Source organism: Delphinus delphis, chromosome X, assembly GCF_949987515.2.
Source record: "Delphinus delphis chromosome X, mDelDel1.2, whole genome shotgun sequence".
Lineage (NCBI taxonomy): Eukaryota > Metazoa > Chordata > Mammalia > Artiodactyla > Delphinidae > Delphinus > Delphinus delphis.
Window position 1 is genome coordinate 33149548 of NC_082704.1, and position 27875 is coordinate 33177422.

The 27875-nt window shown below is 44.4% G+C and overlaps 1 protein-coding gene across 2 annotated transcripts; it reads left to right on the top strand.

Moving 5' to 3' along the window:
* Window positions 1–896: 896 nt before the first annotated feature.
* On the top strand, window positions 897–26037 carry CAPN6 (calpain 6). Of its 2 annotated transcripts, none has more exons than XM_060002836.1 (13): window positions 897–985; window positions 7263–7442; window positions 16201–16332; window positions 17377–17585; window positions 18098–18290; window positions 18854–19047; window positions 19303–19380; window positions 19480–19666; window positions 21694–21816; window positions 21995–22197; window positions 22769–22890; window positions 23449–23585; window positions 24419–26037. In XM_060002836.1, exons 2-13 carry the CDS (start codon window positions 7278–7280, stop codon window positions 24599–24601), a joined length of 1926 nt encoding a protein of 641 aa, XP_059858819.1. In that variant the 5' UTR covers window positions 897–985; window positions 7263–7277; the 3' UTR covers window positions 24602–26037. The 2 variants fall into 2 exon arrangements, with proteins under 2 accessions (XP_059858819.1, XP_059858818.1); XM_060002835.1 differs by lacking the exon at window positions 897–985 and adding an exon at window positions 997–1078.
* The last annotated feature ends 1838 nt before the right edge of the window (window positions 26038–27875 follow it).

Below are 27875 nucleotides of genomic sequence, written 5' to 3' on the forward strand. Positions count from 1 at the left end.
GTCAAAGGTTACCACCACATTGGTTGGGAGAGCTGGGGAATGAGACCATGGGAGTCCTCACCGTTTCTGAAAATTGAAACAAAAAAAACGACTTGAGAATCTAGTCCCTGGAACTGTGTCCCAGGGAATGTCTCAGGGAACAGGACCGTGATGGGGGTGTGGCATAGTATTCCCAGGGGTCTGAGTATCTCGCTGAAGCCCCTTGGTCGGCTGTTCAGCGCACACCCAGTTACGTGTTCTGCTTTTCACCTAACATCGCCAGGCAGACTCTTCACAGCCCCATTGCTAGAAATTAGGTTTCTTACAGCTGCCGTGCAATCAAACTCCATTCACTTTCCTCTTACTGCTCCCTTCTCTCTGCCCTTGGCCAGATGTAACCTGTTGCTTCACGAAGCAACCTTTTCTTGCCTGTGCCCCACCGTCTCCTCTTTCACACCCACCCACTCGCTGAAGTCCTCATCACCAGTGTAGATCCGTGTACAGGGCCGAGCCCACAAGAACTCTGCCAGCGCTTCAAGAGTTTTCTCTCCACGTCCTCTCTCGAGTCATGCTCAGGTCTGCACTATTAACTCTGGGACAGAAAAGTCAGAAATCTCTCAGACCCCTCCCTGAAAAGTCCTATTTCTCCTTGGAACAGAAAGAGCTTTGGAACGTGTTTTCCTGGGTTTTTCAGTTTGCTGGTGGGTGGGTCTGGAGTGGGCATCCCGTCTGCACATCTGGTAGGGGTGCTTTCCAGATTTTCCTCATGACTCTGGATCAGTTTCTGACTGCTAGGCGGGGCAAAGGCTCCTGAATTTTCTGCAAGGCACCTCCCCCTGTGAGCAGAGCTTGGTACAGCCCAAATAGTTTTCAGGTTAAGAAAGCCAGAATCTTTGTTCAGCCGCACTGACTGAACAGACTTTGTAGGGGTTACCTGGCTAAGAGCAGCGGCAGCGGCAGCGGCGGCAGCAGCAGCAGCAGCAACAAGGCTCCTTGGATAACTCAGGTGAGGAGAGAGGACATTCGCAAACTCATCCTGCAATTTTATTTGCTGGATAACTTAGAGTCTAAATGAAATGAAGGAACTTGCACTTTATAGGTAAACTCCACAGCTATCATTTTATGGTTTGTCTGGATAGAATGTGTGTGCGTAATAGCAGTTTGGAAACTTCAAAACTAATGGAATTTTGGATTGCTTATTTGGGGGGGGGCAAGGGGTAATTGTGGTTGTCTGGCCATGAGACTTTTCTGGTGATATCTGCTAGGGTTTTGTTTTGTTTTGTTTTTTGGTCTCCTGTTACTTAAAATAACTGGTAAGGAAGGACAAACCTGGGAGGCGAGTGTGAGGGGGGGAGAATCCCCATTTTCAGGGCTTTATTCTAGCTTCTGCTGACCCGCAATTGTAGACAAATTGTTGAAATGCAGGCAGAATCTTGGAGCCACACTGTGTGCAAAAGGTCTTTAAGCCCTGGAAGTGGGGTCCATAGGTGGTACACTGTTGCACAGGAGGGAATGGCAACAGAGTCTGTCCTGTCTGCAGAGCCGGGATCTTCCTGTCCTGGTGACAGGTTGATCTTGGCTATTTCATGATCAGCCCCTGGCTGGCCTGGTTTTGTTTTTCTCTGATTCTTGCATTGGTGTAAACTTAGATTTGCAGCTGGGGGCTCTATCCGTCCCTACCGCAACTACATTGTTCTGGGGGCTTAGCTGGACTACTTGACCAGAGCAGGCTGGGGTGAGAACGCGGTGGCAAAAGGATTGGAGCATTGCACTTAAAAATTGGTTCTGAGGATTTGGAGCTTGAAATATGGTGACAAGCACATAGGAAAATTAAACAAATTCTGCCATCCTGACAGTCACTTCTGGCTTCAGGATAAAGCATCCTGGTTTGTAATTAATGTTTTTATTGAAATTTGACTAATGCCTCATTTGCTAATATTTGTTGTGAAATTAAGGACATTTTATAGTCTGAAGGAATTTAGGAAAAGATTCTACAGGGGACGGCTAATTAACTTGCATTCCTCTTGCAGTTTGTGTGTATGTGAGTGTGTGTGCACAGACGCGCATGTGCGTTTATGAATACTTTGGATTTGAATAGCATTCTTTATTTATCCTTAGAGTCCTTAGCAGGCGAGGCAGAAGTCTAAACACTTGTGTAGTCAGGAATAGGTTAAAAAGCAGGCTTTCCGTATCCTTGGGAGTTTTCAGTCCCTAAATTAAAAGCAGAAAAAGCCCCTTTGTGACCCCAAAACAGTGTTTCTTTGATTAGCCTTGATTTGAAATCATCTCACCTTCTGACAGCAATTCAAAAACAAAACTCCTAAGTGCATTCTTGTAAGAAGAGGACAATAAGAATTTTCAAAAGCAATGTCTTGAGGTTTTGTGTTGGCATGCTCCCCCAGCTGTTTTTTTTTTAATTGTGGTAAAACGAGTCAGGAGGTCCAGGTATTAGCGCTAGCTCTGTCACTAACTGTGCAACCTTGGACAAGTCCCTTCACCTTTCTGTAAAAGCAAGGAATTGGACTAAGTGATCTATCTCTAAGAGTCCATCCAATGTAACATTCTAGAAAAACTGGAATTAGATTTTCACAGGGCTATAAAATTAGACTTATAGGATGGGCTTATTCCAGCCAAGAGGGAAAAATAAAAGGGGTAGTGGAGCAAGTCAGCCAAAATGGAGAGGTGGAAGAGAGAGGAGGTACTGAATGGCAGAGGGGCCATTTTATATTGGTCTTTCACATGTTTGTGTGTGTCTTACTTAAAGTATGTGATCAAATCTCCTCATTTTCCACTAAGGACAGAAAAGGGATTTAACTTGCTTAGAACGAGCGCTTCCTAATACTACTGCCCTATATTGGTCTTAACCTTAATAGTTAAAAAGCATGTTCACATTCCTAATTTTGTTAGATCTCCCCAATAACACCCTGAGGTGTATATGGGGCAGCCATTTTATTCCCATTGCTCTTATGGGGAAACTGAGGGACAGAGATGTTATCTACACTAAATGATGGTATTTGGGACTGGATCTCCTGACTATGTGTGCTCTTTTCATGATTTTGAATTGCTTTTCATTTTTTGATAGAGTTCTGCAACAATGGAATTAAAGGGAATTGTGCACTCTTTTTCTTGGAATTTCTTTGAACAGGGTCTTCTCTCTGGGCAGAGTAGATGTGTTCTATATAAGGCTGGATCAGAGGACTTTTGTGGTCCCTTTCGGACCTCAGAATATCTGGCCAACAATTTGAATCTGAAGAACCATACGTTCCTTGGTAGATGCATTCTCTAAGGTGTGGCCATGCTTCTACCTGTGTAGACGTGGAAAGCAACTCTTCTCTGGGTAAAATGTGGATGCTGAATTTTGATTACTTCTCCTTCTCCAAGCCCCATTTCTCTCCTCACACCACCCCCAGGGGTGAGGATAGAGACCCCCGATTGTGGTGAAAGTGGCTGCTACGTCATGCCGGGGCAGAGTTAAGTCTTCTGTATTCACTTTGCTCTGCAAACTCCCAATTGCTTTGACGTCCGATTTTGCCCCAAGTAGAATACAAGGGGGAAACTGGGGAAAAGGAGAAACCAGCCAGGAACAACACTCTCGGGGGCCCTGTTCTTTCCCTCTCTTCCCCTTAAATGCCGTCCCCTGCCCTCCCACTCACCGCAGTGGAAAGCAGGTTGTAAACCACAGACCGGATTTCCTCTTATCAGATCATAATTCTCTTGAGTAAACTGAGGCAGATTTCATTTTTAAGAGCAAAATCTGGTTTCTACTCTAGGGCTGACCCACAGGCAAAGAACAAGTGATTTTCCTCTTAAGACTTTGTCCAGCTTCCCAAACTTTCTAGTCCGGTGAGTAGCAAAAGCCCCCTCTCCTAACTGTGGCCTCGTGTTCCACGTGGCAGGCTCCCTCAACTTTCCCTGGCAACTCCTAACTCACCACACCCTGGAGCCACCCCTCCCACTAGCTTTGGTTCACACGGCCTTCTTCATTCTCTCTGGATGAAGGATCCCCACTCAAACAGTACTTCTTAAGACCATTGTCTCAATACAAAACTCCACACTCTTTTTCACCCAACCACCCATAATACTAGCCCTCAGGACACAAGGTCCCCCTTCTTAAATGTGCATGTTCCCTTTGTTAGCTGGAGGCCTTCTTTGGTTGATACTCAAAACCCCAGCTTTGCTTCTGTTTACTGACTTTCCTATATGTGGTCTTTAACCTAAAGGCTCTCTTGTCTTCACAGCTGGGTACAGTAAGATAGCAAAGAAGGAACATTCCCTTCTCCACTCTCCTATACCCTGACAGGGCAAGTTGTTGATGACAAACCCAAGACAAATTTCTGAGTTTCCAAAAGTTTTCTGAGACTTAACTGATTGAACCCTGAGATGTGAAGTGTTTGGATTCTCCCATGCTCATCAAACCATGGAAATAAAGAACCTTTTCAATATCTACCACGGCAATGAATTCTAGGCAGAATGCCTCCAAGTTAGGTATCATGTTTGCTTTGGAGGGTTTTCCTCATTTGAGCTAAAAAAAAAAATCCCTTCTTTAAGAAGGCAGTGAGCAAAAGAAGCAGTGTGGTGTGATAGAAAGCTGTACACTAAATCGGGTGTTAACACAGACCAGGCTTTGAGTCTGCTCCACCATTTTCTAGCTGCCCCTTGTCTGAGCTGCCGTTTCTGGAGATACAAAATGAAGGGCACAGATAACATCTACAGAACGTGGCTGCCATGAAGAGAACATGAGCTGAAATGCACCCTTCAAACAATCAATTGCTACATAAACATTCATTTTCTACATAAGACATTCATCCATTCCACAAATATTTCCTGAACAGTGGCTGGGTACCTAGCTCTGTGCCAGGCAGTGCACTTATGGAGCCCTTTCTGCTTATTCGAAACACCTGTACACTAACCATCTCATTAGGGAGAGCCACAGTGTAAGGAGGGCAAGATAAATAACCCCACTCCCCTGTTGAGAAAATTGAGGCACAAAGACACCAAGGTCACAGCAAATGGAATATAGTTTTCTGCTACCTAGTCAGAAATCGGGGGCAATTCTACTCTGCAAGTCCGACGGGGCGTGGGACTGCAATTGTGCTCTAACGAATGCCTGTCAAAGTTGAGGCTATTGCTCGCTATTCCTTATTTTCTGTGTGCCCCCAAAATGCGTGTGCCCTCACCCGAAAAGCTTGAATTATCTGCCCCAGCTGTACATTCTGTCTCTGATAAAGTCGACTGGAATCATACCGGTTTTGAAAATCAAACTTGATTTTCTTCTCAATTGATGCTGTTTCTATCTGTAGACAGGCCTCTTTATATAATAGGGATTCCCTTTGCAGGCTCCTTGCCTGCCTCTCCATTTGACTAGGTAACAAGGTAGACTGGCAGCAGCAGCGGGCCTTCCCAAGAACAGGAAATGCTCACTTATCCAAAATGTTCAGGAACTAGGAGGCTCTGGGAAACTAAATATCCTAATTGTCCCAGACGATCCCCCATTTGCAGTCCCCGGCCTCTGGCAATCCACCCAACCTTCCAGGAAAAGCAAGAGGCACAGTAGGATTTGTTGTAAGTTTGAGCACATGTAAAAATTGGGGTCCATTTGTAAAAGGCCCCAGAAAGGAGCCTGGGCATACATTCAGATTGGCTCTGATGCTGCTTAATGGAAAACTATTACTGATACTGTCCACGACTTCAAACACAGTGAAATACACGTTAATATTTAAAACCCGTGGACAGACTTAAATCTGATGACTGAAAGCATTTCAGTACTTGCAGTTTCCTGTAGCCTTCCATTTGAAAAACAATTGCCAATAAACAAGGCTATGGAAAAACTGGTTATTTTCAGCTTCTTATTCCTTGGATTCAGAGAAAGGGTAAGTTTGTTTACATATATTGTAGGTTGCAAATAACATCGAATTAAATTTTTTTATGGTTTTCAAATGGGGAGACTTCTTTACCGGTAAGGCATTTCAATGTAATACTAAAGGAACAGGAAGTAAGATAGTAGACAGGTCTGATTAATATTACACTTTTTATAAACTAGCAACTGCCTCATTATTAACTGAGTTTTGATCTGTGTTACCTACACAGATATTCTTTAAAGTGCTAATTAATTAGCCTTTTTTTTCAAATTTCATCCAGTTTTTAGCAGACACTCTGACCTTAGCCAGATTTTTTGTTTCAACCCTCATGTAATCATAGAATATAGACACCGTTATCCTTAAAATCTATTTTTGATACACTTGGTGCATATAGATTTTACAGCACCCTTCTATTTACCATTGACTGTCATCAGAAGATCATTAAAATCATTACAAATCTATCTTTGTGAATCAAGCAAAGTCATTGAAAACCCTATTATCACCCCAAAGCTGTTTAAAATCAAATTTACCTTTCAAATTATCCTCATAAAAACCAGTTGTCGGGGCATTTGAGTGTGGGCCACTCTGATAGACATTGCCTGAAGAGCCACTATATTAATTCTCTGTATAGCCATGTGAGAGTTGTTTCGTTGTGTTTTTTTTTTTAAGAAAAGAAAGCAACAGTGTATTGACATGGGATAAGAATCCACCTAATTGGTGTAACTGAATTTCGGAGTCTGCCTTTTATAGTGGGCCGATGATTGCACACTACACTTTGAAGAAGACAGACACATACAATCTTTCTATCTTTCCTTGTCTTCGGAGGCCATCTGCTGAGCTCTGTTTCTTGCATTAGTCTTCCTGGCCAGTAATAAAAACGCAAACCTCTTTAATGATAAAAGGGAAGGAATTGTGTAAAAGGGCTTGTTAGAAGTGAAAGGGGCTGCTTCTCTCCTCAAGCACAAAGTGTGTGGCCCTTCAGGGCACCAAATTATTCTGAATGTAGTAAAGCGATTATACCCCTTTCTCTTCAAATTTAGAATTTTTCTGTGCTTGAACTCCTCCCTGCCAGTGGAAGATGGAAGATTGCCCTTTAAATTATGATGACTCACGTTTAACTAGCAATCTTAACGTTTATTATCTATTTTTCCAATAAGATTGTTAAGGCCCATATTACCCCATTTGGCAGATGAGGAAACTGAGACCCAGAAATGGTTTAGATGCCTTATCCCAACCCCCAAACGATTTGCTGCAGACTCTGGGCCCTTCTTTCCCTGAAAATGGTGACTTTTCCTTTAAAGCTAAAACTGAGGTGCCCAGCTCTGGGAATAAATCACTGGGATGACAACTGTTTGTCTAATCTCAGGGAATCTTTAAAAGACTTGAGAACTTCTTCCTTCAATAACAACAATTTTCTCATTCTAGACATAGTTTGACATTATGGGTCCTCCTCTGAAGCTCTTCAAAAACCAGAAGTACCAGGAACTGAAGCAGGAATGCATCAGGGATGGTAGACTTTTCTGTGATCCAACCTTTTTGCCTGAGAATGATTCACTTTTCTACAACCGACTGCTTCCTGGGAAGGTGGTGTGGAAACGTCCCCAGGTAACTTTGTTGTTTCAATTTCTGTTTCCCTCTTGATCTCTTTCATCATAAGTCTACTTGGTCCACTACTTCACTCACACAGCCCACTGCGTATAGACCCGTTTAGCAGACAACTTTATTTATTTTTTTATAGCATAATATCCTTTTTATATTTTTAGAGCACAGCAAAATTAAAGAGGAAGATATAGAGATTTCCCATGTATTCCCTGCCCCCAGACATACAGAGCCTCTCCCATTATCAAATGCCCCCTCTCAGCGTGGTACCTCTGTTACAACTGGTGAATTTACACTGACACATCATAATCACACAAAGTTCAGAATTTACATTAGAGTTCACTCCTAGTGTTGTACATTCTATGGGTTTGGACAAATGTATAATGACATATAACCATAATTATAGTATCCGAATATTTTCACTGCCCTAAGAATTCCCAGCAGACAGCTCTAAAATGGGAAGTTTTATGGATTTTTGCTTCTGGCTCTAACTTGAGGAATCTTGAATTTTAGTCACATTTTATCAGATTTAGTAATTTAGAAAGAACAAAAAAGAGATATACCATGCTTGTTTTCTTTTGGAAGTTCATTTGAGTAAATACGGTAACTCAGAAAGCAACTATACTCTTGTTTCTTTACTGAGTTACCTATGACAGCAACTTCAAGATAATCTCAGACCATTGAAGAGAAAGACTTATATGGTGAGCATAAATGAAGTAAACTCAACAAGATGGAGTTTGAATTGGGGGAGGGAGACTTCTTTGCTGCTCTTTGGATACCATCGTCTGTATTCTCCCACAATTAGCAAAGTGGGATCCAAGTAGGATCGTGTATCTTTCACCGCCTATTCATAGTTACTATGGTTCTCTGTGGAACATCTGTATGTTGTGTCTCTAAAGCAAGTCTCAGAAGCCCTTTACAAGTCCTATATGAGTGGGAGGTCAATGTACAAAATGATAGGATGTTGGAATCTGGAGAATAAACAGTAATCTGGTTATATCTAAAGGGTATGACTAGATAGAAGGATATTCAACCTGAGCTCCTTCCCAAAGTGGGTGACCAGGTATATAAGCCACCAAGGGCTGTTATGAAATGCAAATTCTTGGACTTTCACCATATCCTGAAAACCTTCTGATCCTATTTCACGATGTACCTTTTCTATGCACTATTAACCATCTCAGTCAGCAACTCAAGGTTCGCTTTCTTCAATGAACAATTTCCACAGCTTGAACTCCTGAAGGGAGTTCTTACAAGAGCTACTTCGGTTTATGTAGGTTGCCACCAGGGGGTGCCAAGATACATGGGTCGCGTCAAGGCTCTTGTTTTCTATGTGACTCAGAGGGCATGTCTCCATTTTTGCCCATAAAGTATGATAGTCGCTGAGAATATAAGTGTTGCAGAAGTTCTCTCCATCAGAAGGAAGATGACACTGCTGCTCAGTTTCTGTGCCTCCAGTCGTTGACATCCCTGTAGATCACTGACCTGCAATACAAATCTGGAAAACAAATGCATGGAGAAAATAGAAATATGCTGCTTGGGAGCCACTCTTCTGAATGGATGGTGATAATGAGGGCCGCCACTCTTTGTTGATGGTTGGCTATGAAAGAAAGGAGATCGATAGGGCAGAAGTAGCTGAAAAGAAGGCAGGGAATCGAGGGAGGTTTTCTGGGGGAGGGTGTCTTTTACAAATAGGACAGACTTGAACATATGTATAGGCTAAGGAGGAAATAGTAAAGGAGAGGTTAAAGACACAGAAGAAAGAAGGAATAATGGATGGGGGTGAGGTCCTGGACGAGGTGGCAGGAGATCTGACGGGCAGTAAAATCGCAAGCCAACATGAAGCCATTCTCCTGATGTGAACCAAGCCGACAGTGCTTCCTGTATTGGCCCGGATTTAGACACATCCTCCCTCCCCCATCTTGGCTCCGTCCTTTGTCCTTTGCCTTCATCTTCCAAATTCTGTGGATTGAGTCCTAGATGAATTAGCAGGGAAGGAAAAAAACTTAGTAACCACTGCAATAATCCATCTTGCCTCTGAGGCAAGCGATACCCCTTCCAAGGTGAGGGAGTGTCAGAAAGAGAGAGTGAATGGGGTAGAACAAGGCAGAAGCATTTAGGGCATGCCTACGATGGGCCCAGATACTGTGTTTGGAGTTTTCTATACATTTTTTCATTTCATCCTAATTTGCTATAGCTTAGTAAGGTAGGTATCTTTAAAAACCACTTTGATGTAATTCTTTTATCCTGGTGTGAAAAATAAAGGTAGATACTATGTTCATTTTATTGATGAGGAAACTGTGTCTCAGAGGGAAGGTAAGAATTTTCCCAGGGTCAGACTACTAACAAGCTGGGATTTGAATCCAGGTTTGACTCCAAAGCCTGTATTAGTTTTTACTCTACCGTGCTGCCACGTCAGGGAGATAGATTTGCTTGTGTCTCTTTTGGTAAAATAGGTAGCTTCCCTCCAGTAAGTTCTCACATTCCCCCTCACTGCGTTGATGCTGTATTGATGCACCCATTAATTGATCCAGACTCTCCCTTTTGAGAGCATACTCTGAGCTTAGTCTTAATTAGGCCCAAAGAGAGAGTCAGTTGAGAAGCATTCATCGAGCGCTTACTCTATGCCAGCCTCTGTGCAAGATACAGACGAGGCCTGGGGTGAGGGATTCCCATTCCAGCTGACGAGATGGATATCGAGCTATCGAAGAGTTAAATAAGAAATTACTGCTCCACAGAGGAAATGCTATTTTCAGGCATATAGCCAGTAAACCATAGAGGGTTTTGAAGAAAAGGAGATCATGGTGGATTGGAGCAGTTGGGGTGGGGGACTCTTGTGGGGAGTAGGGGGAAAAACAAGGTTCCGGACCACCATCTGAGTCTCTTCTAAAAGCCGGAGATTCCTCTCCAGCCAGAGTGGAGGCCAAGCCTAGGGGCAAGAACCACGTCAAAGTTCTCTGGCCTCCCATCAGGAAAGCCAAGAGACGGCCTCTCTAAATTGGCTCAGGAAGACCAGATGGGTCGTTGGACTCACCTGCCTCATTGGCAAGGTTGAGATCCTCATCTGCGGGGAAGCTTACAGACATCTTGCCCCTTGGCATGCCACCTCGCCCCCTACTCAAACAGGGTTCGTTTCTGAAGTCTCTAAAATGGAAGAAGCACGATTAACCAGATATTTTCTGTCTCTTTCCCTCCTGGGTTGCAAAGCCTCCGTGTCTGTAAACACCACTAATCAAACCAACCAACTGCGGTCCAGCGCCACCATCCCAGGGCAGGATCGAGCTCCCCTCTTCCCACTTGCCACTTCCCTGCTGCACCCTAAGGAGCCGCTTTAGATAGGCAGGGATTATGAGAGTGTTTTGCAATTGTTCGGTGCCACTTCATCTGCCCATACCTTTCAGAGGAAGATCCTTCCCCTTAACACCTCCATTGGTCCAAGGACCCCAGCTACTGGCCTAGCTTCCTGGGTACACAGCTATATTGCCTGATACCTGTCCTCCTGGACCTTCAACATATAAAGCCTTAGCAGATTCTAAGAGCTGAGTTCCCCTGAGTTACAGTGTGATCCTAAGACGGCAGGTAGGATTTTTAGGCTGAAATCTAGCCACCGAATTCCCACAGAAAATCTCTTCTCCAGCGACTCTCCCCTCCTACCCGCCTCTGGCTTTTTTCCTGACTGAGTCGTACCCAGCTACAATCGTGTCTTCGAGTCAGACACAGCTCTTCTCCTGCTAAAATGGAGCAAGGCCTTTCGGGGATTGCACGGCCAGCTGTGGAGGAAGCCAGGGCACCTGCACAAGATCTGGCAGCTCTCCTGGTCAAGTTCTGAGTTCAGCCTCCACTACCATGGCCCTTGCCCAGGTCTTTTCACTACCTTGGGTGAGAAGAGGCCGATGAGGTTCTGGATTAAAGCAAAGGTGGGAGGAATGGGAGGGATCGGTTGAGAGGGGACATTAGAAGCAGAGAAAGATTGCATATGAGGGACCCCGTTAAAGGAGGAAATATTTCTCTCTTTGTGCTAATAGAAATTTCCAGCACCCAGCTGAATGGGACACCTCTGTAGAGTAGTTTTGGCCTAGACTGTTCATGAATTTCTTTTTCTTCCCAGAGATCATGTGCCTCCACGTGAATGGTCCTAAGTGTTTTTCTCTGTTGACACAATCGAAAAGAGTTGAATAGGCCAATACTCTTGCCATCTGTCCTATTTATTTTAGATTCTGAATTTAAAAAACGCTAGCAGCTTTATCGAAGTACAATTTATACACCATAAAATTCAGCTGCTTTAAGTATACAAAGCAATGATTTTTTAAAATAAATTTACCGAGTTGTGCAAACATCCCCACAATCCAGTTTTAGACCAGTTGCATCATCCCAATACAACCCCTTGTACACATTTGCAGGGAGTAAACCCCTCCTCCCCCCAGTCGCAGGCAACCAGTAATGTACTTTCGGTTTCTGTCTAGATTCGCTTATTCTGGACATTTCACTTAAAATGGAATCATAAAAGTAACTGGCTTCTTTAGGTTAGCATGATTTTCAAGGACCATCCATGTGGCAGCATGTATGTTTCTTTTTATCGCTGAACTGTATTCCATTGCACAGATATATACATTTTTCCCAATAAAGCAGTTTGGGATTTACACCTGGAGTCCCCTTGCAGAAGTCTGAAGGTTTAAAGAAGAAGATAATTCTGTAGTGACTTGCTTGTCCAGTTTGGAAGTGGAAGTTGGGCTTAAGATATTATTCTATGGTTCCATATTGAGTTTTCCTTGGAGGGGTTAGGAAGGAAGAGAATGTTTTACCAATGACAAGATCGTCATGCAGAAGCAAAACTCCCCAGCAAGTAAAGTTGACTCCTTGTGCAGGTGGTTCAACATCGGTCCCTGAGCCGAGGTCCACCTATAAATGCCGTGTCTGGAGATGGTACGATTTTCTAAGGATAAGATAATGGTTGCTTGGACTAGCTGTTAAAGCCCTCAGGCCCTGGATGGCAGCCCTGGGCCTTCTGGGACGACTTAGAGCCTTGGACTTAGTCCTAATGTACCTACTGCAGGGCTGGCCTCACTTGTAAGTGTCCACACTGTCCTCATCCCCATGGGACTGCTAGACTGCCCATAGCACTTTTGAAATACCTCCACTCTTCCGGCTGCTGGTTTTCTAGGCAGCCTTTCATTTTACTGTGGTTCTTGAGGTTTACCCTGGACCTCAATGTTTATTGTCAGCAAATTTCACCTGTGTAAAAAAAAAAATTGCTAAATATGTGGATGTGGTAGGTGCGAAGAGAGCCACATAGAGTGACATGCATGGGGCTCCAAGGCTTATAACTGTATGCCTCCCTCCCCCCACCCAGAGGTCTCTGGGAAAGGAGATGAGGTAAGGACAATAGGAGGATCTCTCAATGCTCAGCTAAGAGAACATACTTCCTAGAGATGCTGCTTTGCTTGTATCAGTAGAAGGCTTTGGCTCAGGGATAGGGGTCTGCAGAGACCATTCCTGGATTTACTCTTGGTGCTTGACTTCCTAGTTGTGTGTTTTCCCCCAAGAAATTATTTTGCCTTGACAAACAGCCCAGTTTAAGGATCACATCGACTAGGCCAACACAGCTGGGAACCATTAGAGGTTCAGCAATCTTCCCTACCTCTCAAGCCACCCAAATATGTGACTATGTGAGGTGTGACTTCTCCTCCAACTCCACTCCCTACCATTTCAGCAGAGCTTGGGCTGAAATGTCCCATCTGCACTCTGCATCCCAGCTTTGACTTACAGGAAAATGTCTCCAGCCTTGCTTCCTCACCCCTGCAGGAATTATAGCCAGTTGTCTAAATCTAGGGGAAAATTCAATAAATATCCATTTCATTGTTTTCAAATTTGTCACCAAAAAGTCCATTTGGCTGTTAGATTTGCATTGGCTCATTACCCGTTGCCCTTTCTACCTCCTTAGCTATTTCTAGTCTTTCACTTCCTTAAAGAGGTAAAAAAAAAATGTGGCTTAATAAAAATGTTCTCCCGTGCTTCACATCACGGTGCTGACATACATAAGAGTTTGATTCATATTTAGTGGATGAAACTGAGGAGATTAAAGCACATTGGTGATATCTAGCCTAGAACCAAAAGCTAAGACATGAGTTAAGCCAGTCTTCCAGAATGATGGAGAGCTTTTAGGTGAGCATTAAGCAAAGAGACATAAAACACTGGGATGGATGACTGAGACAATGAGTTGCATCTCCACCCCTGAAGAGCTTCACGGTATTATCCTTTGCATGGTGACCATTGATCAACTTAAAGGCAAAAGGATGAACCAGCTGATGTCTAGAGGTTCCTTCTGTAACTGAAGAACCTAAAACTTTAGTCCTAGGTCTACTAACTAGCTAAATGACAGGAGAGGCAAGTTACTGCCCTTCTCTGTGCCTGTTTCCTCATTTGTGAAATAAACAGGTTGACAAAATAGTCTCTAAATTCCTTCCAGGTTTGACAGTCTATGGACTGTTAACTCATTTTTAAAAACACATTGTTAAATAGCCATCTATCATGTATGAAGAGTGGTGAAGTAAAACTGGGGCATGGGCCAGTTTATGAGAGGAAATGGAAAATAAGGTGTTTTTTTTGCCCAAATGTATATTCTCCCATGATTACACACAGCTTTACACACACACACACACACACACACACACACACACACACACTATATATATATATATATATATAAAATCACATTCACGTTAGTCGACAGGAGAATAATTATCCAGTTCCTCAATTTGAGTTCTGTTTCCATGTCTTTTTGCTTATTTACATGATCCTTTAGGTCTTAAATAGAAGTTGACATGCCAAAAGTGTTTGCTGAGCCTAGATCCCTGCTGTGAATTAAAGCCTTGCGGAAAATCAAGACACTTATGTAACTCCAACCACTAATAACTCTACATAAAACCAGCAAATAATTTGCCTCAATAATCTAAAAACACACTTTTCCACATATCAATGTTCACTTTATTGTTTTTTCATGCTTGGAAACTATTATATGCATCATCTAAGTCCCAGAAATCACTGTATAACTTTACATCTTGCTACAAATAAAATGGTAACGCCTGACTCAGAAAGGAAAAACTGTATTTCGTCTCATCTTAGAAAGGGCAAAGAAACAATCAGAAGAGAAAGGATATCAGGACTGAATCCACCCAACACACCTGCTTTATGTTCAATAAATGAAAAAACAGGCAGCTCCCAACGCATGAAAAAATTTAGTAAGATAGAAGTCTTCTACTAAGACAAAAAAGTAATGAGACACCAGACATGCATCTAAAAAAAAAAAAAAAAAGACCAGAAAACCAAAGCTGACGGCAACCCACCTAACTCTCCTTTTGGCAAAGGAATGACCAATTAATCTTCAGTTTGGACTTGTCCTTGCCCAGAATGCCTATTCCTTTCCAGAGTTATTTTGGCTTTTAAAGAATATATGGAATGTTTCATTCTGTAGACCAGACCCTTCATCAAGGAGAATTATGTCCATTAAAAAAAAGAGGTTTGAGAACCAGAAAAATATAGCTGTCTCTATTTAATAATTTTTTAAAGGATATATGTCTAGATTTTCTTTCCATTTGAGACTAGGATTTATTTCTGCTGGGTAAGCAAAATGTCAAGGTACTGGCCAACGGCCTCCTCCACGAAGCTGTCTCCATCTACCCAAGACTTCATTGGTATTTCCTGCCTTTGAACTCTGCAAGGGCTGATACTCTGAGTCACGCAAACGTGTCTTCAATTATGTGGTGTCATGTATGTGACTATACCTCTGTCCATGACTGTCTCTCTACTCCTTACGCCTCCATCCCTCTCCCTTGTCCAACTGCTAACTCTAGTCATTCTTAAGCCTTCAGCGTGAACATTACCACCACTATTCAAATTATTTTGTCTACCACCAGGGAAATTTTGGGGATCCTTCCTTTAGGCACTGATTATACTTTGAAAATTCCTCCATTACATTGTGCTGGAATTGTATTATTTGGGCCTCATTTTCCTACTTGCAGTGGGAATGGCACAGCTAATGATATGTTGGGGAAAGACACACACATACGCCTCAAACAAATACTTGCTCCACTCTGTCCAGGTTCTGAACATCCCCTGTGGGAAAAGAGTATCTGTTGAAGTGCTCCTAGACGCGGTCTATTACCACCTGCTGTTAGTGCTGCTGCCATCTGTATTCATCCAAAGATGTGGGGAAATCTTGTTGCGTGGACACCGCTGTTGCCTTTGCTTTATGTTAGGAAAGGGCTTCATGTATAAGGTCTCCTAACTCATTTTTCTGGAGAGGGAGAAGCATTAATGTCCACCTCTCTCAGGCCTTGTCTTTTAAGTGCAATCACCCATCTGAGCACAGGCGCTTCAGAAAATCTCATCCTGACAAATAGGTTCAGAATGTAATGTGCTAATCCCTCGTTCTCTCTTTACAAACTCACTGCTGCAGTGAAAACTCTCTAAACCTCAATGATAGCTATGTCTGAGGGCTCCCACCAGCACGTCTCATCCTGTCTCAGTCGCATCCTCTCCTTCCATTTCTCCTGCCGCCTTCCCACGTGACCCTTTTTCCTGTGTCTTGATGAGCTACTGCTTTGTGTTTGTTTCCACAACCCCCCAACCTTTCCTTTCTCCTACCTGTGGAAGTCCTGGTAATCTTTCCACCTTACCTCATCTGTGAAGTCTGTCCTGCCTAGCTGGGCTCACACTGACCTGTGGGGAACACTTCCCAGGCTCTTAGAACCAACTGTTGTATCCACAGGACATCTGCGATGACCCCCGTCTGATTGTGGGCAATATCAGTAACCACCAGCTGACCCAAGGGAGACTGGGGCACAAGCCAATGGTCTCTGCGTTTTCCTGTCTGGCTGTTCAGGAGTCTCACTGGACAAAGGTACCGACCTCCCTCGGTTTCCACCTTCTTGTCTTCTTTAGTAACTTTAGGAAAAGTCAGCTCGTAACTGTCTCAGATTGTTTAATCCCTGAAGTCAGAAGTATTCATGATTGAAGGTGATTTCCCTCAATTTTATTATGAGAATTTTCACAAATACAGAAAGTTGAAAGAATTTTACAGTCAACACCCATTTACTCACCTAGATTCTACCATTAACATTTTACTCTATTTGCTTTGTCGCACATATTAGGTGATCTTTTGTCACTTGCAGTACTTTGACTCAGTAGCTCTGCATACTTGCATTCTCAGTACCTACTGGGGTAAAAAGCCACTGGGGGCCAGGAAGTCACTGACAGATGTGAACAAAAGAAAAGGTGAGAAAGGTGGAACTAGATCCTTGAAAAGGTTCCAATAAATTATAAGAGTACAAAAATCCCTTTGGCATTTAGGCAGAGTTCAAGGCAATGAAGTGTTGACCTGGGAAAAATTAGAGCATTTTCTTCAGAAAATAACAATTTTCGAAGATGAATGTGTAATTGTATTTAAAAAGGAGACTTTCCCAAATATAATTTTATTCAAGGTGTGAATAAAATCTATAGTCTATAGAATCTGCACGAACTCTCTAGGATGAACCTTTGAAAACTGAAACCACAGGGGACCTTGTGTTTTGATTGATTTTGCTTTTTAAAATGCCTTTGTTTATGTGGTTAAGTATGCAACCACGAATATGTTTGTGTAGACAGTTTCTCATGATCGAGTTTGTAGATTAACTGTGGTAAATAATTTAACCCATAACTTGCTGCCCCCAGTCACCCTGTGTGTATTCAGGGCAAGCATGGTAATACTATCCTCAGCAAAACTGAACTGGGGGAGCAAAAATTGCAGAAAAAAATGCCCTACCAGGGACTTCCTACCTAGACCCAAACCAAATGTATTTGGTGTGCTTCCTGTCGCCACATGGGATTTGTCAGAAGTCAATTGTAATCTCAATATTTGGATATGGTCTGGTGAATAACAGTTGATTGAATGTTCTTATACTTCCAGACAATTCCCAACCATAAGGAACAGGAATGGGACCCTCGAAAACTAGATAAATATGCTGGGATATTTCGCTTCCGTTTCTGGCATTTTGGAGAATGGACCGAGGTGGTGATTGATGACTTGCTGCCCACCATCAATGGAGATCTCGTTTTCTCCTTCTCCACCTCCATGAATGAGTTTTGGAATGCTCTGTTGGAAAAAGCTTATGCCAAGTAAGGAGGGGGGTTGGCCAGTCAGCGGTCAGGCTACACAAGGAAAGGAAGGTCACATTCATCCTTGGGAACTCATGCTCTCCCAGCTTAGCCTTGGGCTTTAAATTGGGTAGGATATCAATCAGATCCAAGGCATTGCTTTGCACCTGGGAATGGCCCTCCCTAATTCTAGATGAGAAAGAAATCAGCTGTCCCAGTTTCCATTAAGCCCTTACTGCTCCCAGGTGCCCTCTTCCTGCTGCTGATCTACAGATCACATGGCATTATGGCCGCAGATTCTCTCCATGTCTAATATTTACCTGTAGAAAGAAGTTTCTGCATGGACCGTCCTAGATAACATAGCCTAAACCTAGAAATGTGACTATATTCTCAAAATATCTCTCATTTTGTACCTAGAGGAAAGCTAGCCAGTAAAGGCTGGCTGGGCAAGGACTGTTTTAACTTGGGGGGACAAGATGTCCTTGACCTGGAAAAATACTTTTACAAAGATAACTTTGCATATTTGCCCCCAGGCTGCTTGGGTGTTATGAAGCCCTCGATGGTCTGACCACTACTGATATCATCGTGGACTTCACTGGCACATTGGCTGAAACTGTTGACATGCAGAAGGGAAGATACACTGAGCTCGTTGAGGAGAAGTACAAGCTGTTTGGAGAACTGTACAAAACATTTACCAAAGGAGGTCTGATCTGTTGCTCCATTGAGGTTTGTACTCACCAAAACCACTCTTCGCTCACTTCCGGCAGAGGAGACCGTGACATTTAGTGGAGAACATCACCCTTACCCTGGAGATCCAGGACAAGTCATTATGAAACTCGGAAAGCTAACGATAGGCACTGAGCCCTGGCGCAGAGGCTAAGGAGCTTTAACCTATTTTCCTTTTGTACCAGTCATCCCGCTGGAGGCCGATGTAGCATCCGAGCTGATGGAAATAGTCTCTGCTAAATGATTCCTCCTGCCTCTGCTCCTGGGTGTGGCAGTTATAGCTGTTTGCTCAAAGAATTAACCAACCCCAACCCCAACAAATTTCAATGCTCTTCACATCAATGTACTACCGTGGGTCGTTTGAATTGTTTGAGTTGTTATATTAAATTCTTTATTTCCTTTCCTTGGCTTGCTTTGTGTCAAGTTAGGCGGCAGGATCAAATTTCTATCTGCATAAGAGAACTAGTTTCAACCATACTCGGGTAAACCAGTCAAAGAAGAGGAAGAGCCAAGCCTTGGATGTCCCAATTCTTGTGCCCTTATGTGTCTTTCTTTGCTCTCAGTTTCCCAATCAGGAGGAACAAGAAGTTGAAACTGATTGGGGTCTACTGAAGGGCCATACGTACACCATGACTGATATTCGCAAGATTCGTCTTGGAGAAAGACTCGTGGAGGTCTTCAGTACGGAGAAGCTGTACATGATTCGTCTGAGGAACCCCTTGGGAAGACAAGAATGGAGTGGGCCCTGGAGTGAGATGTGAGTGGCTTTCCACTTTGATTGCTGCATCCCCAAAGCCCTATACGTTCTCCCAATCCCATCCCTCCAGACTGCTAGTGGGCTGTCAATACTTAGTGACATCTGTGGGTCCTTCTCGGACATGGGGCCTGTGACTTAGCTGGTGGTGAGACAAAACCGTCCCAGTCCTCATGTATTCTGTTCCTTTGGCATCTGCTTACTGTAGGAAGTCAATGGCAAACATAATGGCTTATCCCTTTGTTCATTTGCCTTTAGTTCTGAAGAGTGGCAGCAACTGACTGCAGCAGATCGCAAGAACCTGGGGCTTGTTATGTCTGATGATGGAGAGTTTTGGTGAGTAGAGGTTTTCTGTGCTAAAGGGAATTGGGGCTTCCACATGGAACTGCAGGGGTAGGTATTAAGTATCATCTTCATCTCTTTCCTTCCATTCAGGATGAGCCTGGAGGACTTTTGCCGCAACTTCCACGAACTGAATGTCTGCCGCAATGTGAACAACCCTATTTTTGGCCGCAAGGAGCTGGAGTCGGTGGTGGGATGCTGGACTGTGGATGATGACCCGCTGATGAACCGTTCAGGAGGCTGCTATAACAACCGTGATACCTTCCTGCAGAATCCCCAGGTTTAAATCAAATTCTTTTTCTTTGCCTTCAAGTTATCAAGGCAATAGGAAGCCAGGTCTCACCTTGGAGTACTTCTTTGACATCAGTTCTCCCATTTGCAGCTATTGTGTAATATTCATCAACCAAGATGCGTAGGGATTGGCTCAGATGCCTGTAAAGCAGACTGTGTCTCTTTGTAGAGACGTGACTTGGTGACATTATCAAATCCAAGCCATCTCCTCTGGCTGCCTCTCTCCTGACCATATTGCTGGGTATGCTTTGACACTCCCTGCTTCCTTGTGATGGTCCCACATTAGAGAGAAAGGACCTGCTCCCTGACGTTTTCTCAATTCTTTTCATTTCTTTACTGCCTAATTGCTCTCTTGGGTACGCATGTACTATATGTGTCCTCTTTCTCATGCAGGTGATTCTTCTGAACCCCATCATTAGGCCTCCCTTTTCTCATCTAGAATACCAGGTCATTCTTCTCAGGATTTGAATCGCTACCCTGTCAACGATCCCGTTCCATCCATCTCCCATTACAATGCTATTCCAGATGACACATTAGAGGTCAAGCCCAGGCACTCCCCAAAGCAAAAAATCCGAACATCCAAAGCCTGAACCTATAATAACCTTGATGGTTTTATCTGCAAATGTGCTGATGAGCTAACCACAGGAGACAAGACTTCTGACTGTATTGCAGCCTTACACGAGTGTGTCTTTTCTTTCCATGAGCTTCATTGGCCAGCCACTTTGAAGGATACTAAAGCTGGTGGGCTGATTTACTTAACTCATAGTTTTCTCCATTCCTTCCACCTTAATTGCCCCTAAAGAAAAGAAAGCTCCTATTGCCACCCCCCTTCATTTACAGCCCTAGAAATGCTTTAACTATCAGGAACATATACCAAACTGGGGAAATGGGCTTTTTGGCTTCACTGTTTAAGTGTCTGTGCAGGATGAACTGACGGGGGCCTCGTGAGCGCATGTTTCTGCATCTGCTTCCTGTTTCTTTTCTTTTTCTTTTTTTTTTTTTAGACATTACAACTTTTATTATAATACACTGTTCCCTGGGTCATTAAAAAAAAAAGTATCTGTTTCCTGTTTCTTGGTGGGAGGTTTGGGGGAGAGCGAGAGAAATCTGATGTCTTTTAGTCTTACTTCCCAATGGCACCATGATTCCGCAGATGATGTTTGGGAAGTCTCTAGAAAAGGACTGCGGCATCCTTAAAATGGTGATAGCAAAGCATCAATTCACCAAGGAAATGGATCCGGCCCCTTCCACAAGTCACACATCTGGGCTGGCAATAGGAGGCTAGCCTTGGGGAATGCTGCAGTGTCAGGTTAAGTCAAGCAAGGATGCTTTCTGTCTTTGTCGATTCTCAAATTTTCCTGTGTACAGCTTTTAAAAACAAGGGGACAGTTTATAAGATTTAAAAAATTTCTATGTATTTATTTATTTTCGGCTGCGTTGGGTCTTCGTTGCTGTGTGCGGGCTTTCTCTAGCTGCGGCGAGCTGGGGCTACTCTTCTTTGTGGTGCGCGGGCTTCTCATCGCGGTGGCATCTCTTGTTGCGGAGCACGGGCTCTAGGCACGCGGGCTTCAGTAGTTGTGGCTCGCGGGCTCTAGAGCGCAGGCTCAGTAGTTGTGGCACGCGGGCCCAGTTGCTCCATGGCATGTGGGATATTCCCAGACCAGGGCTCGAACCCGTGTCCCCTGCATTGGCAGGCGGATTCTTAACCACTGTGCCACCAGGGAAGCCCACAAGGGGACAATTTTAAAAAACCCAAGATCCTACCAAGAACTTATTAAAACAAAGCATACCCCCTTTGGCATCAAAGGCCTAGGTATGAAGTTGGCTCTCTCAACACATGCTGAATGCCATAGGGAGAAGCAAACATTAGGATCTGCATTTAGCAAGTCAATGGCGAAGCCCAGAACATGACCCAGGTCTCTGCTTCGCAAGGTAGAGTTTTCTTCCCTGAAATTTGAGCTGGCTCATCTGAAACAGAAGTGCTAACTAAGCTCCTTGCTGGCCTCTTTCCCTTAGTACATCTTCACTGTGCCCGAGGATGGGCACAAGGTCATCATGTCTCTGCAGCAAAAAGACCTGCGCACTTACCGCCGCATGGGAAGACCCGACAATTACATCATCGGCTTTGAGCTCTTCAAGGTAAGAATGGGCCTTTGGAGCAGAGAGAATGATGGCAAACAGTGTCAAAATTAGGACGGCTTGGGGTTAGGGGAATTAAGGAAGGTCGAGGGATAAAGAAAGTAGAAGAGCTAGGCTCTTCAAACGCAAAAACTATGATCTGAGCCCAATGGAGCATCTCCTTCTCTTGCATTTCCAGGTGGAGATGAACCGCAAATTCCGCCTCCACCACCTGTACATCCAGGAGCGTGCGGGGACCTCCACTTACATTGACACGCGCACCGTGTTTCTGAGCAAGTACCTGAAGAAGGGCAACTACGTGCTTGTCCCAACTATGTTCCAGCATGGCCGCACCAGCGAGTTTCTCTTGAGAATCTTCTCTGAAGTGCCCGTCCAGCTCAGGTGCCGTTTCCTTGGCCAGCCCTGCCAACTCCCATTCTGTGCTTTGCCTCCAGTCCTAACCCTCTTGGCCCTCTTCCCCTAGGTGGACACTCAAAGGGACAACTTATGCAAGTCAGATTTAACTGCAGTGATGGCAGGAGAAAGATTTCTCAAAGTGGTGTGGGTTGTGAGAAGTTCCCTGCGGAGGTCAGAGCTTCAGCGCTTTGAGCTGCCATTTAAGGAGAACAGGCCTATAGCCTAAGCTTTTCCACTTATATTTTATCTTCTGTTCTCTGGCTGACTCTTCTCTTAAACAGCTGGCACTCCTCACTGCTCCTCTATTATGTTCTGAGTGCTGGGTCACCAAAGCTACCTTTTCACCCCAGCCCTGCCTACTCTGATCTTTATCTGCTGGGCCTTAAAGCAAGGGGAAAGGAAAACATACTCATAAAATATAAGCCATGTCGGAGGAGGAATGGGCTAGGTCACTTGGCATTTCGTGTTTTTCAACAACAGGGTCTGCTTTGGCGAGCCTATCTCCTCATCAAAGGGCCTTCGTCATGGATGACGTGTCTTCTTTTTGATGTTCCAGGGAGCTGACTCTGGACATGCCCAAGATGTCCTGCTGGAATCTGGCTCGTGGCTACCCCAAGGTTGTCACCCAGATCACAGTGCACAGTGCCGAGGGCCTGGAGAAGAAGTATGCCAATGAAAGTAAGAACTGCAGGGGTGTCTGGGAAAGCAAAATCAGTTTCATTTATTGCATATATGGTTAGAAAAGATGGTCACACATGATTCTCTCCAGTGGCGTTTTCCGTGTAGAAAAGTCAGAATGGCTGTCAACCGTGGTAGGAAAATGGGATATATATAAACAACAAGGGCCTACTCTATAGCACAGGGAACTATATTCAATATCCTGTGATAAACCATAATGGAAAAGAATATTTTAAAAAGAATGTATATGTGTATAACTGAATCACTTTGCTGTACAGCAGAAATTAACACCATGTTGTAAATCAACTGTACTTCAATTTAAAAAAAGAGAAAATGGGATATAAAAGTCTTGGGGCAAGGGCCTATCTAATATTCATTTCTATATCCCTATATAAAGTATAGAAAAGAAAAGGGAAATAGGAACCAAAGTCCTAGGTCATTCTAGTACCCAGGTGTGATGCTAAAAGTCCCAGAATAGACTTAGTGAAATAGTGTCTTGACTATCTAGAAAGAGGACTTTTAATCACTGTGTTAAAAATAAATGTTACTTTGTTCCAGCTGTAAACCCATATTTGGTCATCAAGTGTGGAAAGGAGGAAGTCCGTTCTCCTGTCCAAAAGAATACTGTTCATGCCATTTTTGACACCCAGGCCATTTTCTACAGAAGGACCACTGACATTCCTATTATAGTGCAGGTAAGGATGTGAACAGGGACCCTCACGTGGCTCATATTCAGTACCAGATACTGGATGATCCCAAGTGCCTCACAGATGTCTAGGATACGGAGCAAGGCTTATCCTGTTTTGTTTGTTTGTTTGTTTTGGGTTTTTTTTTTGCGGTACGCGGGCCTCTCACTGCTGTGGCCTCTCCCGCTGCGGAACACAGGCTCCGGACGCGCAGGCTCAGCGGCCATGGCCCACGGGCCCAGCCGCTCCGCGGCATGTGGGATTTTACCGGACCGGGGCACGAACCCGTGTCCCCTGCATCGGCAGGCGGACTCTCAACCACTGCGCCACCAGGGAAGCCCTATCCTGGTTTTTTGTCTGTTTGTTTTGTACTGGAAGACACCTCCCACCAGGCACAATCACTGGCTTCCTCATGAATCTCCATCCTAAGTCTCCTCTCCTCTGTTCTTTCATTGTGGGCAGAAGCCCGCACGCTGGCAGACACACATGTTAACACAGGTACTGTAAATCCCATGTGGGGACATATATGCCAATTCACATGACCCTCGCCCTGCTGCTCAGAATGGAGCACTGTGGTTTGGCCATTTTTCTGACAATGCTTCTGACCAGCTGCCTTTCGGCGGCCATCTCATAGATCAAGGTTGATTCTGAACTCTGACTGGTGGCTTTTCATCTCTCCTCTTTGAGGTACTTTCCCCTTAGCCAGAGAGGTATCAGGAAATACAGTCCCTTGGTTTTTACACAGACCTTTCAAAGCCCGGCATTAGGTTCTAGATGCCACTCGGCAAAGTCCAATGTTACAGAGGGTTGCTCATCTTCACTTTCTTGACTTGTCTCTCCAGGTCTGGAACAGACGAAAGTTCTGTGATCAGTTCTTGGGGCAGGTCACTCTGGATGCTGACCCCAGTGACTGCCGTGATCTGAAGTCCCTGTACCTGCGTAAGAAGGGTGGCCCAACTGCCAAAGTTAAACAAGGCCACATCAGCTTCAAGGTTATTTCCAGTGATGATCTCACTGAGCTCTAAGTCTCCAGCCCCAGGGAATCCTGACAGAGCTCTCCCATCCTTTTATTTTCTGTCAGATGCTAGATCTTATCTAGGATTCATAATCTTTTGAAAGAAAGAAATTCACAGTAATTAACTTTGCCTTTCTTCTGATAAGTTCCCCATACCTCCCCATCCGTAGCGTAAGCAGCTACATAACCTATATACCTCCAGCAGCTGGACAGGGGGAGGTGACAGTCCTATCTGGAGATCAGACAGATGTTGGCCAAGGAAAGATCTCTGGGGCTTCCGGGGGTGAGATTCATGCAGGACAACGACAACAGCCTGGATACCCTACCGATGTCTTAGCTGTTTTCAGGTGCCCAAAATGTCTCCCCTGTAGGGCATGTTGAGGAAGGCGGAGGGGTGATCAAGGCCAAGCAGGTCTAGCCTGACATCCCAGCTCCTGACTGAACACTACAGGTGTCCCAGCAGCCTTTTACCCAGCAGCCACAGCCTGTTTATACATCCCCAGCCCTTACCGCCGGCACCGCCATCACCACCACCACCAACCACCACCTCTGGAAAGCGTAGTCCTGCCCTGACCCAAGTCACCCCCCACGGTAGGTTTTACCTTCATGTTGAGGAAGCTTCCTAGGTGCTTAATCAAGAGCTGGAGTTCCGTGAGGCTCAGACAGTGGGAAGGGCCCGAGCTCCAGCTCCATGGAAGCCAGCTGTGTGCCACAAGAGGGAAAAGTGGAAGAAGCTGCAGTGGGAGACAAAGCCTCCGTCCCCCACGCATCCACACACACCTACACTCACACACGCGCACGTGGGCGCGCACGAACTACCGTTCAGGCAGTCAGCGGGCAAGAGGAAGGATGAATGAGGACCACGCAGGATAAAAGGACGAGAGACTCCATCCAAGCAGAGTCTCGCCAGTTTGGGGCCCCTGACTGCAAATGTGAAGCCTCCTGCTGCTGCTAGGTTTACAAACAAGCCCGTTGTCCTGTGCCTCCTAATATCATTGGTACTGAAGACCCCACCTGGGGGGCTTGAGACCCCTCAGGCTTTTCTCCCAGTTGGGAGCGTTCACTCCCTGGGGGTGTTTGTTTGCCCTCTTGTTTTTTCAGTCCTTCTATAGAATTTTCTCTAGAGTCAGCCATTCTGAAATGTTCTTCCCTCCATCTCCTCTATCAACATTCTACCCCTCCTTCAAGGCCCAGCATAAATGCCACCTCCTCCATGAAGCCTTTCCCCATCCCCCAAGCTCCACCTCCTAGAATATTTCAACGCTTCTGCAATGATGAATAAAATGACATAGTTGTAGTATACTTAGTCTAGTCCAGCACGCGATCATTTAAAAAATTTTGTAGTTTTCTTAGCTCGCTCCTTTTCCTACCATGTTTTTCAGTCTAACTTCTGCAGTGCCTTCACCACACTGCCTTACATAATCCAAACCACAATAAAGTTCACGTTTAATAAATTGACCAGTCTTGACTCGATTTGGTGGCACAGGAGAGATGGCAAGAGTGGCTGTCTGCAGAGACTCCTTTGCGAGCGGTTAGAGGTGGGGGTGGGAGGAGGGGTACTTCCTGCAACTGGAGCCCAGGCTTAAGTCTGATGGATGCAGAGCCCTTGGCTGTATTCATCCAGGTGGGGGAGGGGTTGGTAGAATGGAGAGGGGGCCCTTTTCTAGTCCATATTTAGGGGTATTTGTGTGATATCAGGGGTTACATGATTTTGAAACCCCTCTGAGATTGGACTCAAGGCCAGAGCTACAGTGGCCAGATCGTTCAAGGGCAGGCCTTCCAACAGGAGACGATACCATCCTCCCTCCCACCATATCCCTGAGAGCAGAACGGATGTGAAGACTTCCTTCACTTGTTTCCACACTTAATTTGTCATCTGCCCATTTTAGGGTTAGGCTAGGAGGGAAACTCCTCTCCTTTTTCCTTGAGCTCTTCCTCCTGACAGGACAGGATGCCCGGACAGGGGAGGCATCTCCAAGCTCAGCAGAACTGACCTCAAGCACAGTCCTCATTCCCTGTCCCTGCAATACTAAGCCAGAACACACTAGAGATGACATCTTAAAGACAGGCATTTAGATGTGGTAGAACTTTTTCAGAAATGAAGTCTCTGATGCAGATAATGTAATAGTTCTATATGGTCACCAGATGGCACTATGATATTATGATTAAGCTCAAACGCTCTGCCACTTTTTAAGGATGAGAAATTTTCTCCCCAAATAAGAATAAAGACACAGACGCAGAGAATGGACTTGAGGGCACGGGGAAGGGGAAGGGTAATCTGGGACGAAGTGAGAGAGTGGCATGGACATATATACTCTACCGAATGTAAAACCGATAGCTAGTGGGAAGCGGCCGCATAGCACAGGGAGATCAGCTCGGTGCTTTGTGACCACCTAGAGGGGTGGGATAGGGAGGGTGGGAGCGAGGCTCAAGAGGGAGGGGATATGGGGATATATGTTATGTATAGCTGATTCACTTTGTTATACAGCAGAAACTAACACACCATTGTGAAGCAATTATACTCCAATAAAGATGTAAAAAAAAAAGTAGAAAAGAAAAAGAACTAACACGTTTTTGATTGTCTGCTATGTGTCAGACTCCATGCTCAATGCTTTATATATGTAATCTCATTTTAATTCACATAACAACCATGTGAAGTGTTGTTATTATCTCTGTTTTTGAAAAATAAGGAAATGAAGGAACAGAGAGGATAAATAATATTTATCACACTTATAACAGAGCGGATAAATAACATTTATCACACATATCAGAGAGGATAAATAACAAATAAGTAACAACTCAAGGTTGTTAGTCAGTAATCGTATAATGATTATGAATCAGATAATAATGTCTATTCGACTCCTAAACCTTGAACTTTTCCATAAAAATATGCTGTCCCCCAGAAAGTGGTAACATCTTCCCTACATCTGTACCAGCTGTGTATCCATAATATTGTACCAAGAACTGTACAAATACCAAACGTTTCTCTCAGAATCTTTACCTCTGTAACTTACATACGCATGCGTATATGTACGTAGGCACACATATAAAGTGTCAGTAGACTTCGTCTTCCCAAAAGGAATCCAGTGCACTAATACGTATCAATATGTATTATCTGATAACAGCATAAATGACTCTCAAAATAATTATGCTGGCTGAAAGAAGGCAGAAAAAAAAGGGTGCATCCTGCCTGGTTCTGTTCACATAAAACCTCGAAAATGTGAACTACTCTGTAGTGACATAAAACTTCTCATTGGTTGCCTGGGGAGGTGGGGAGGGGAGAG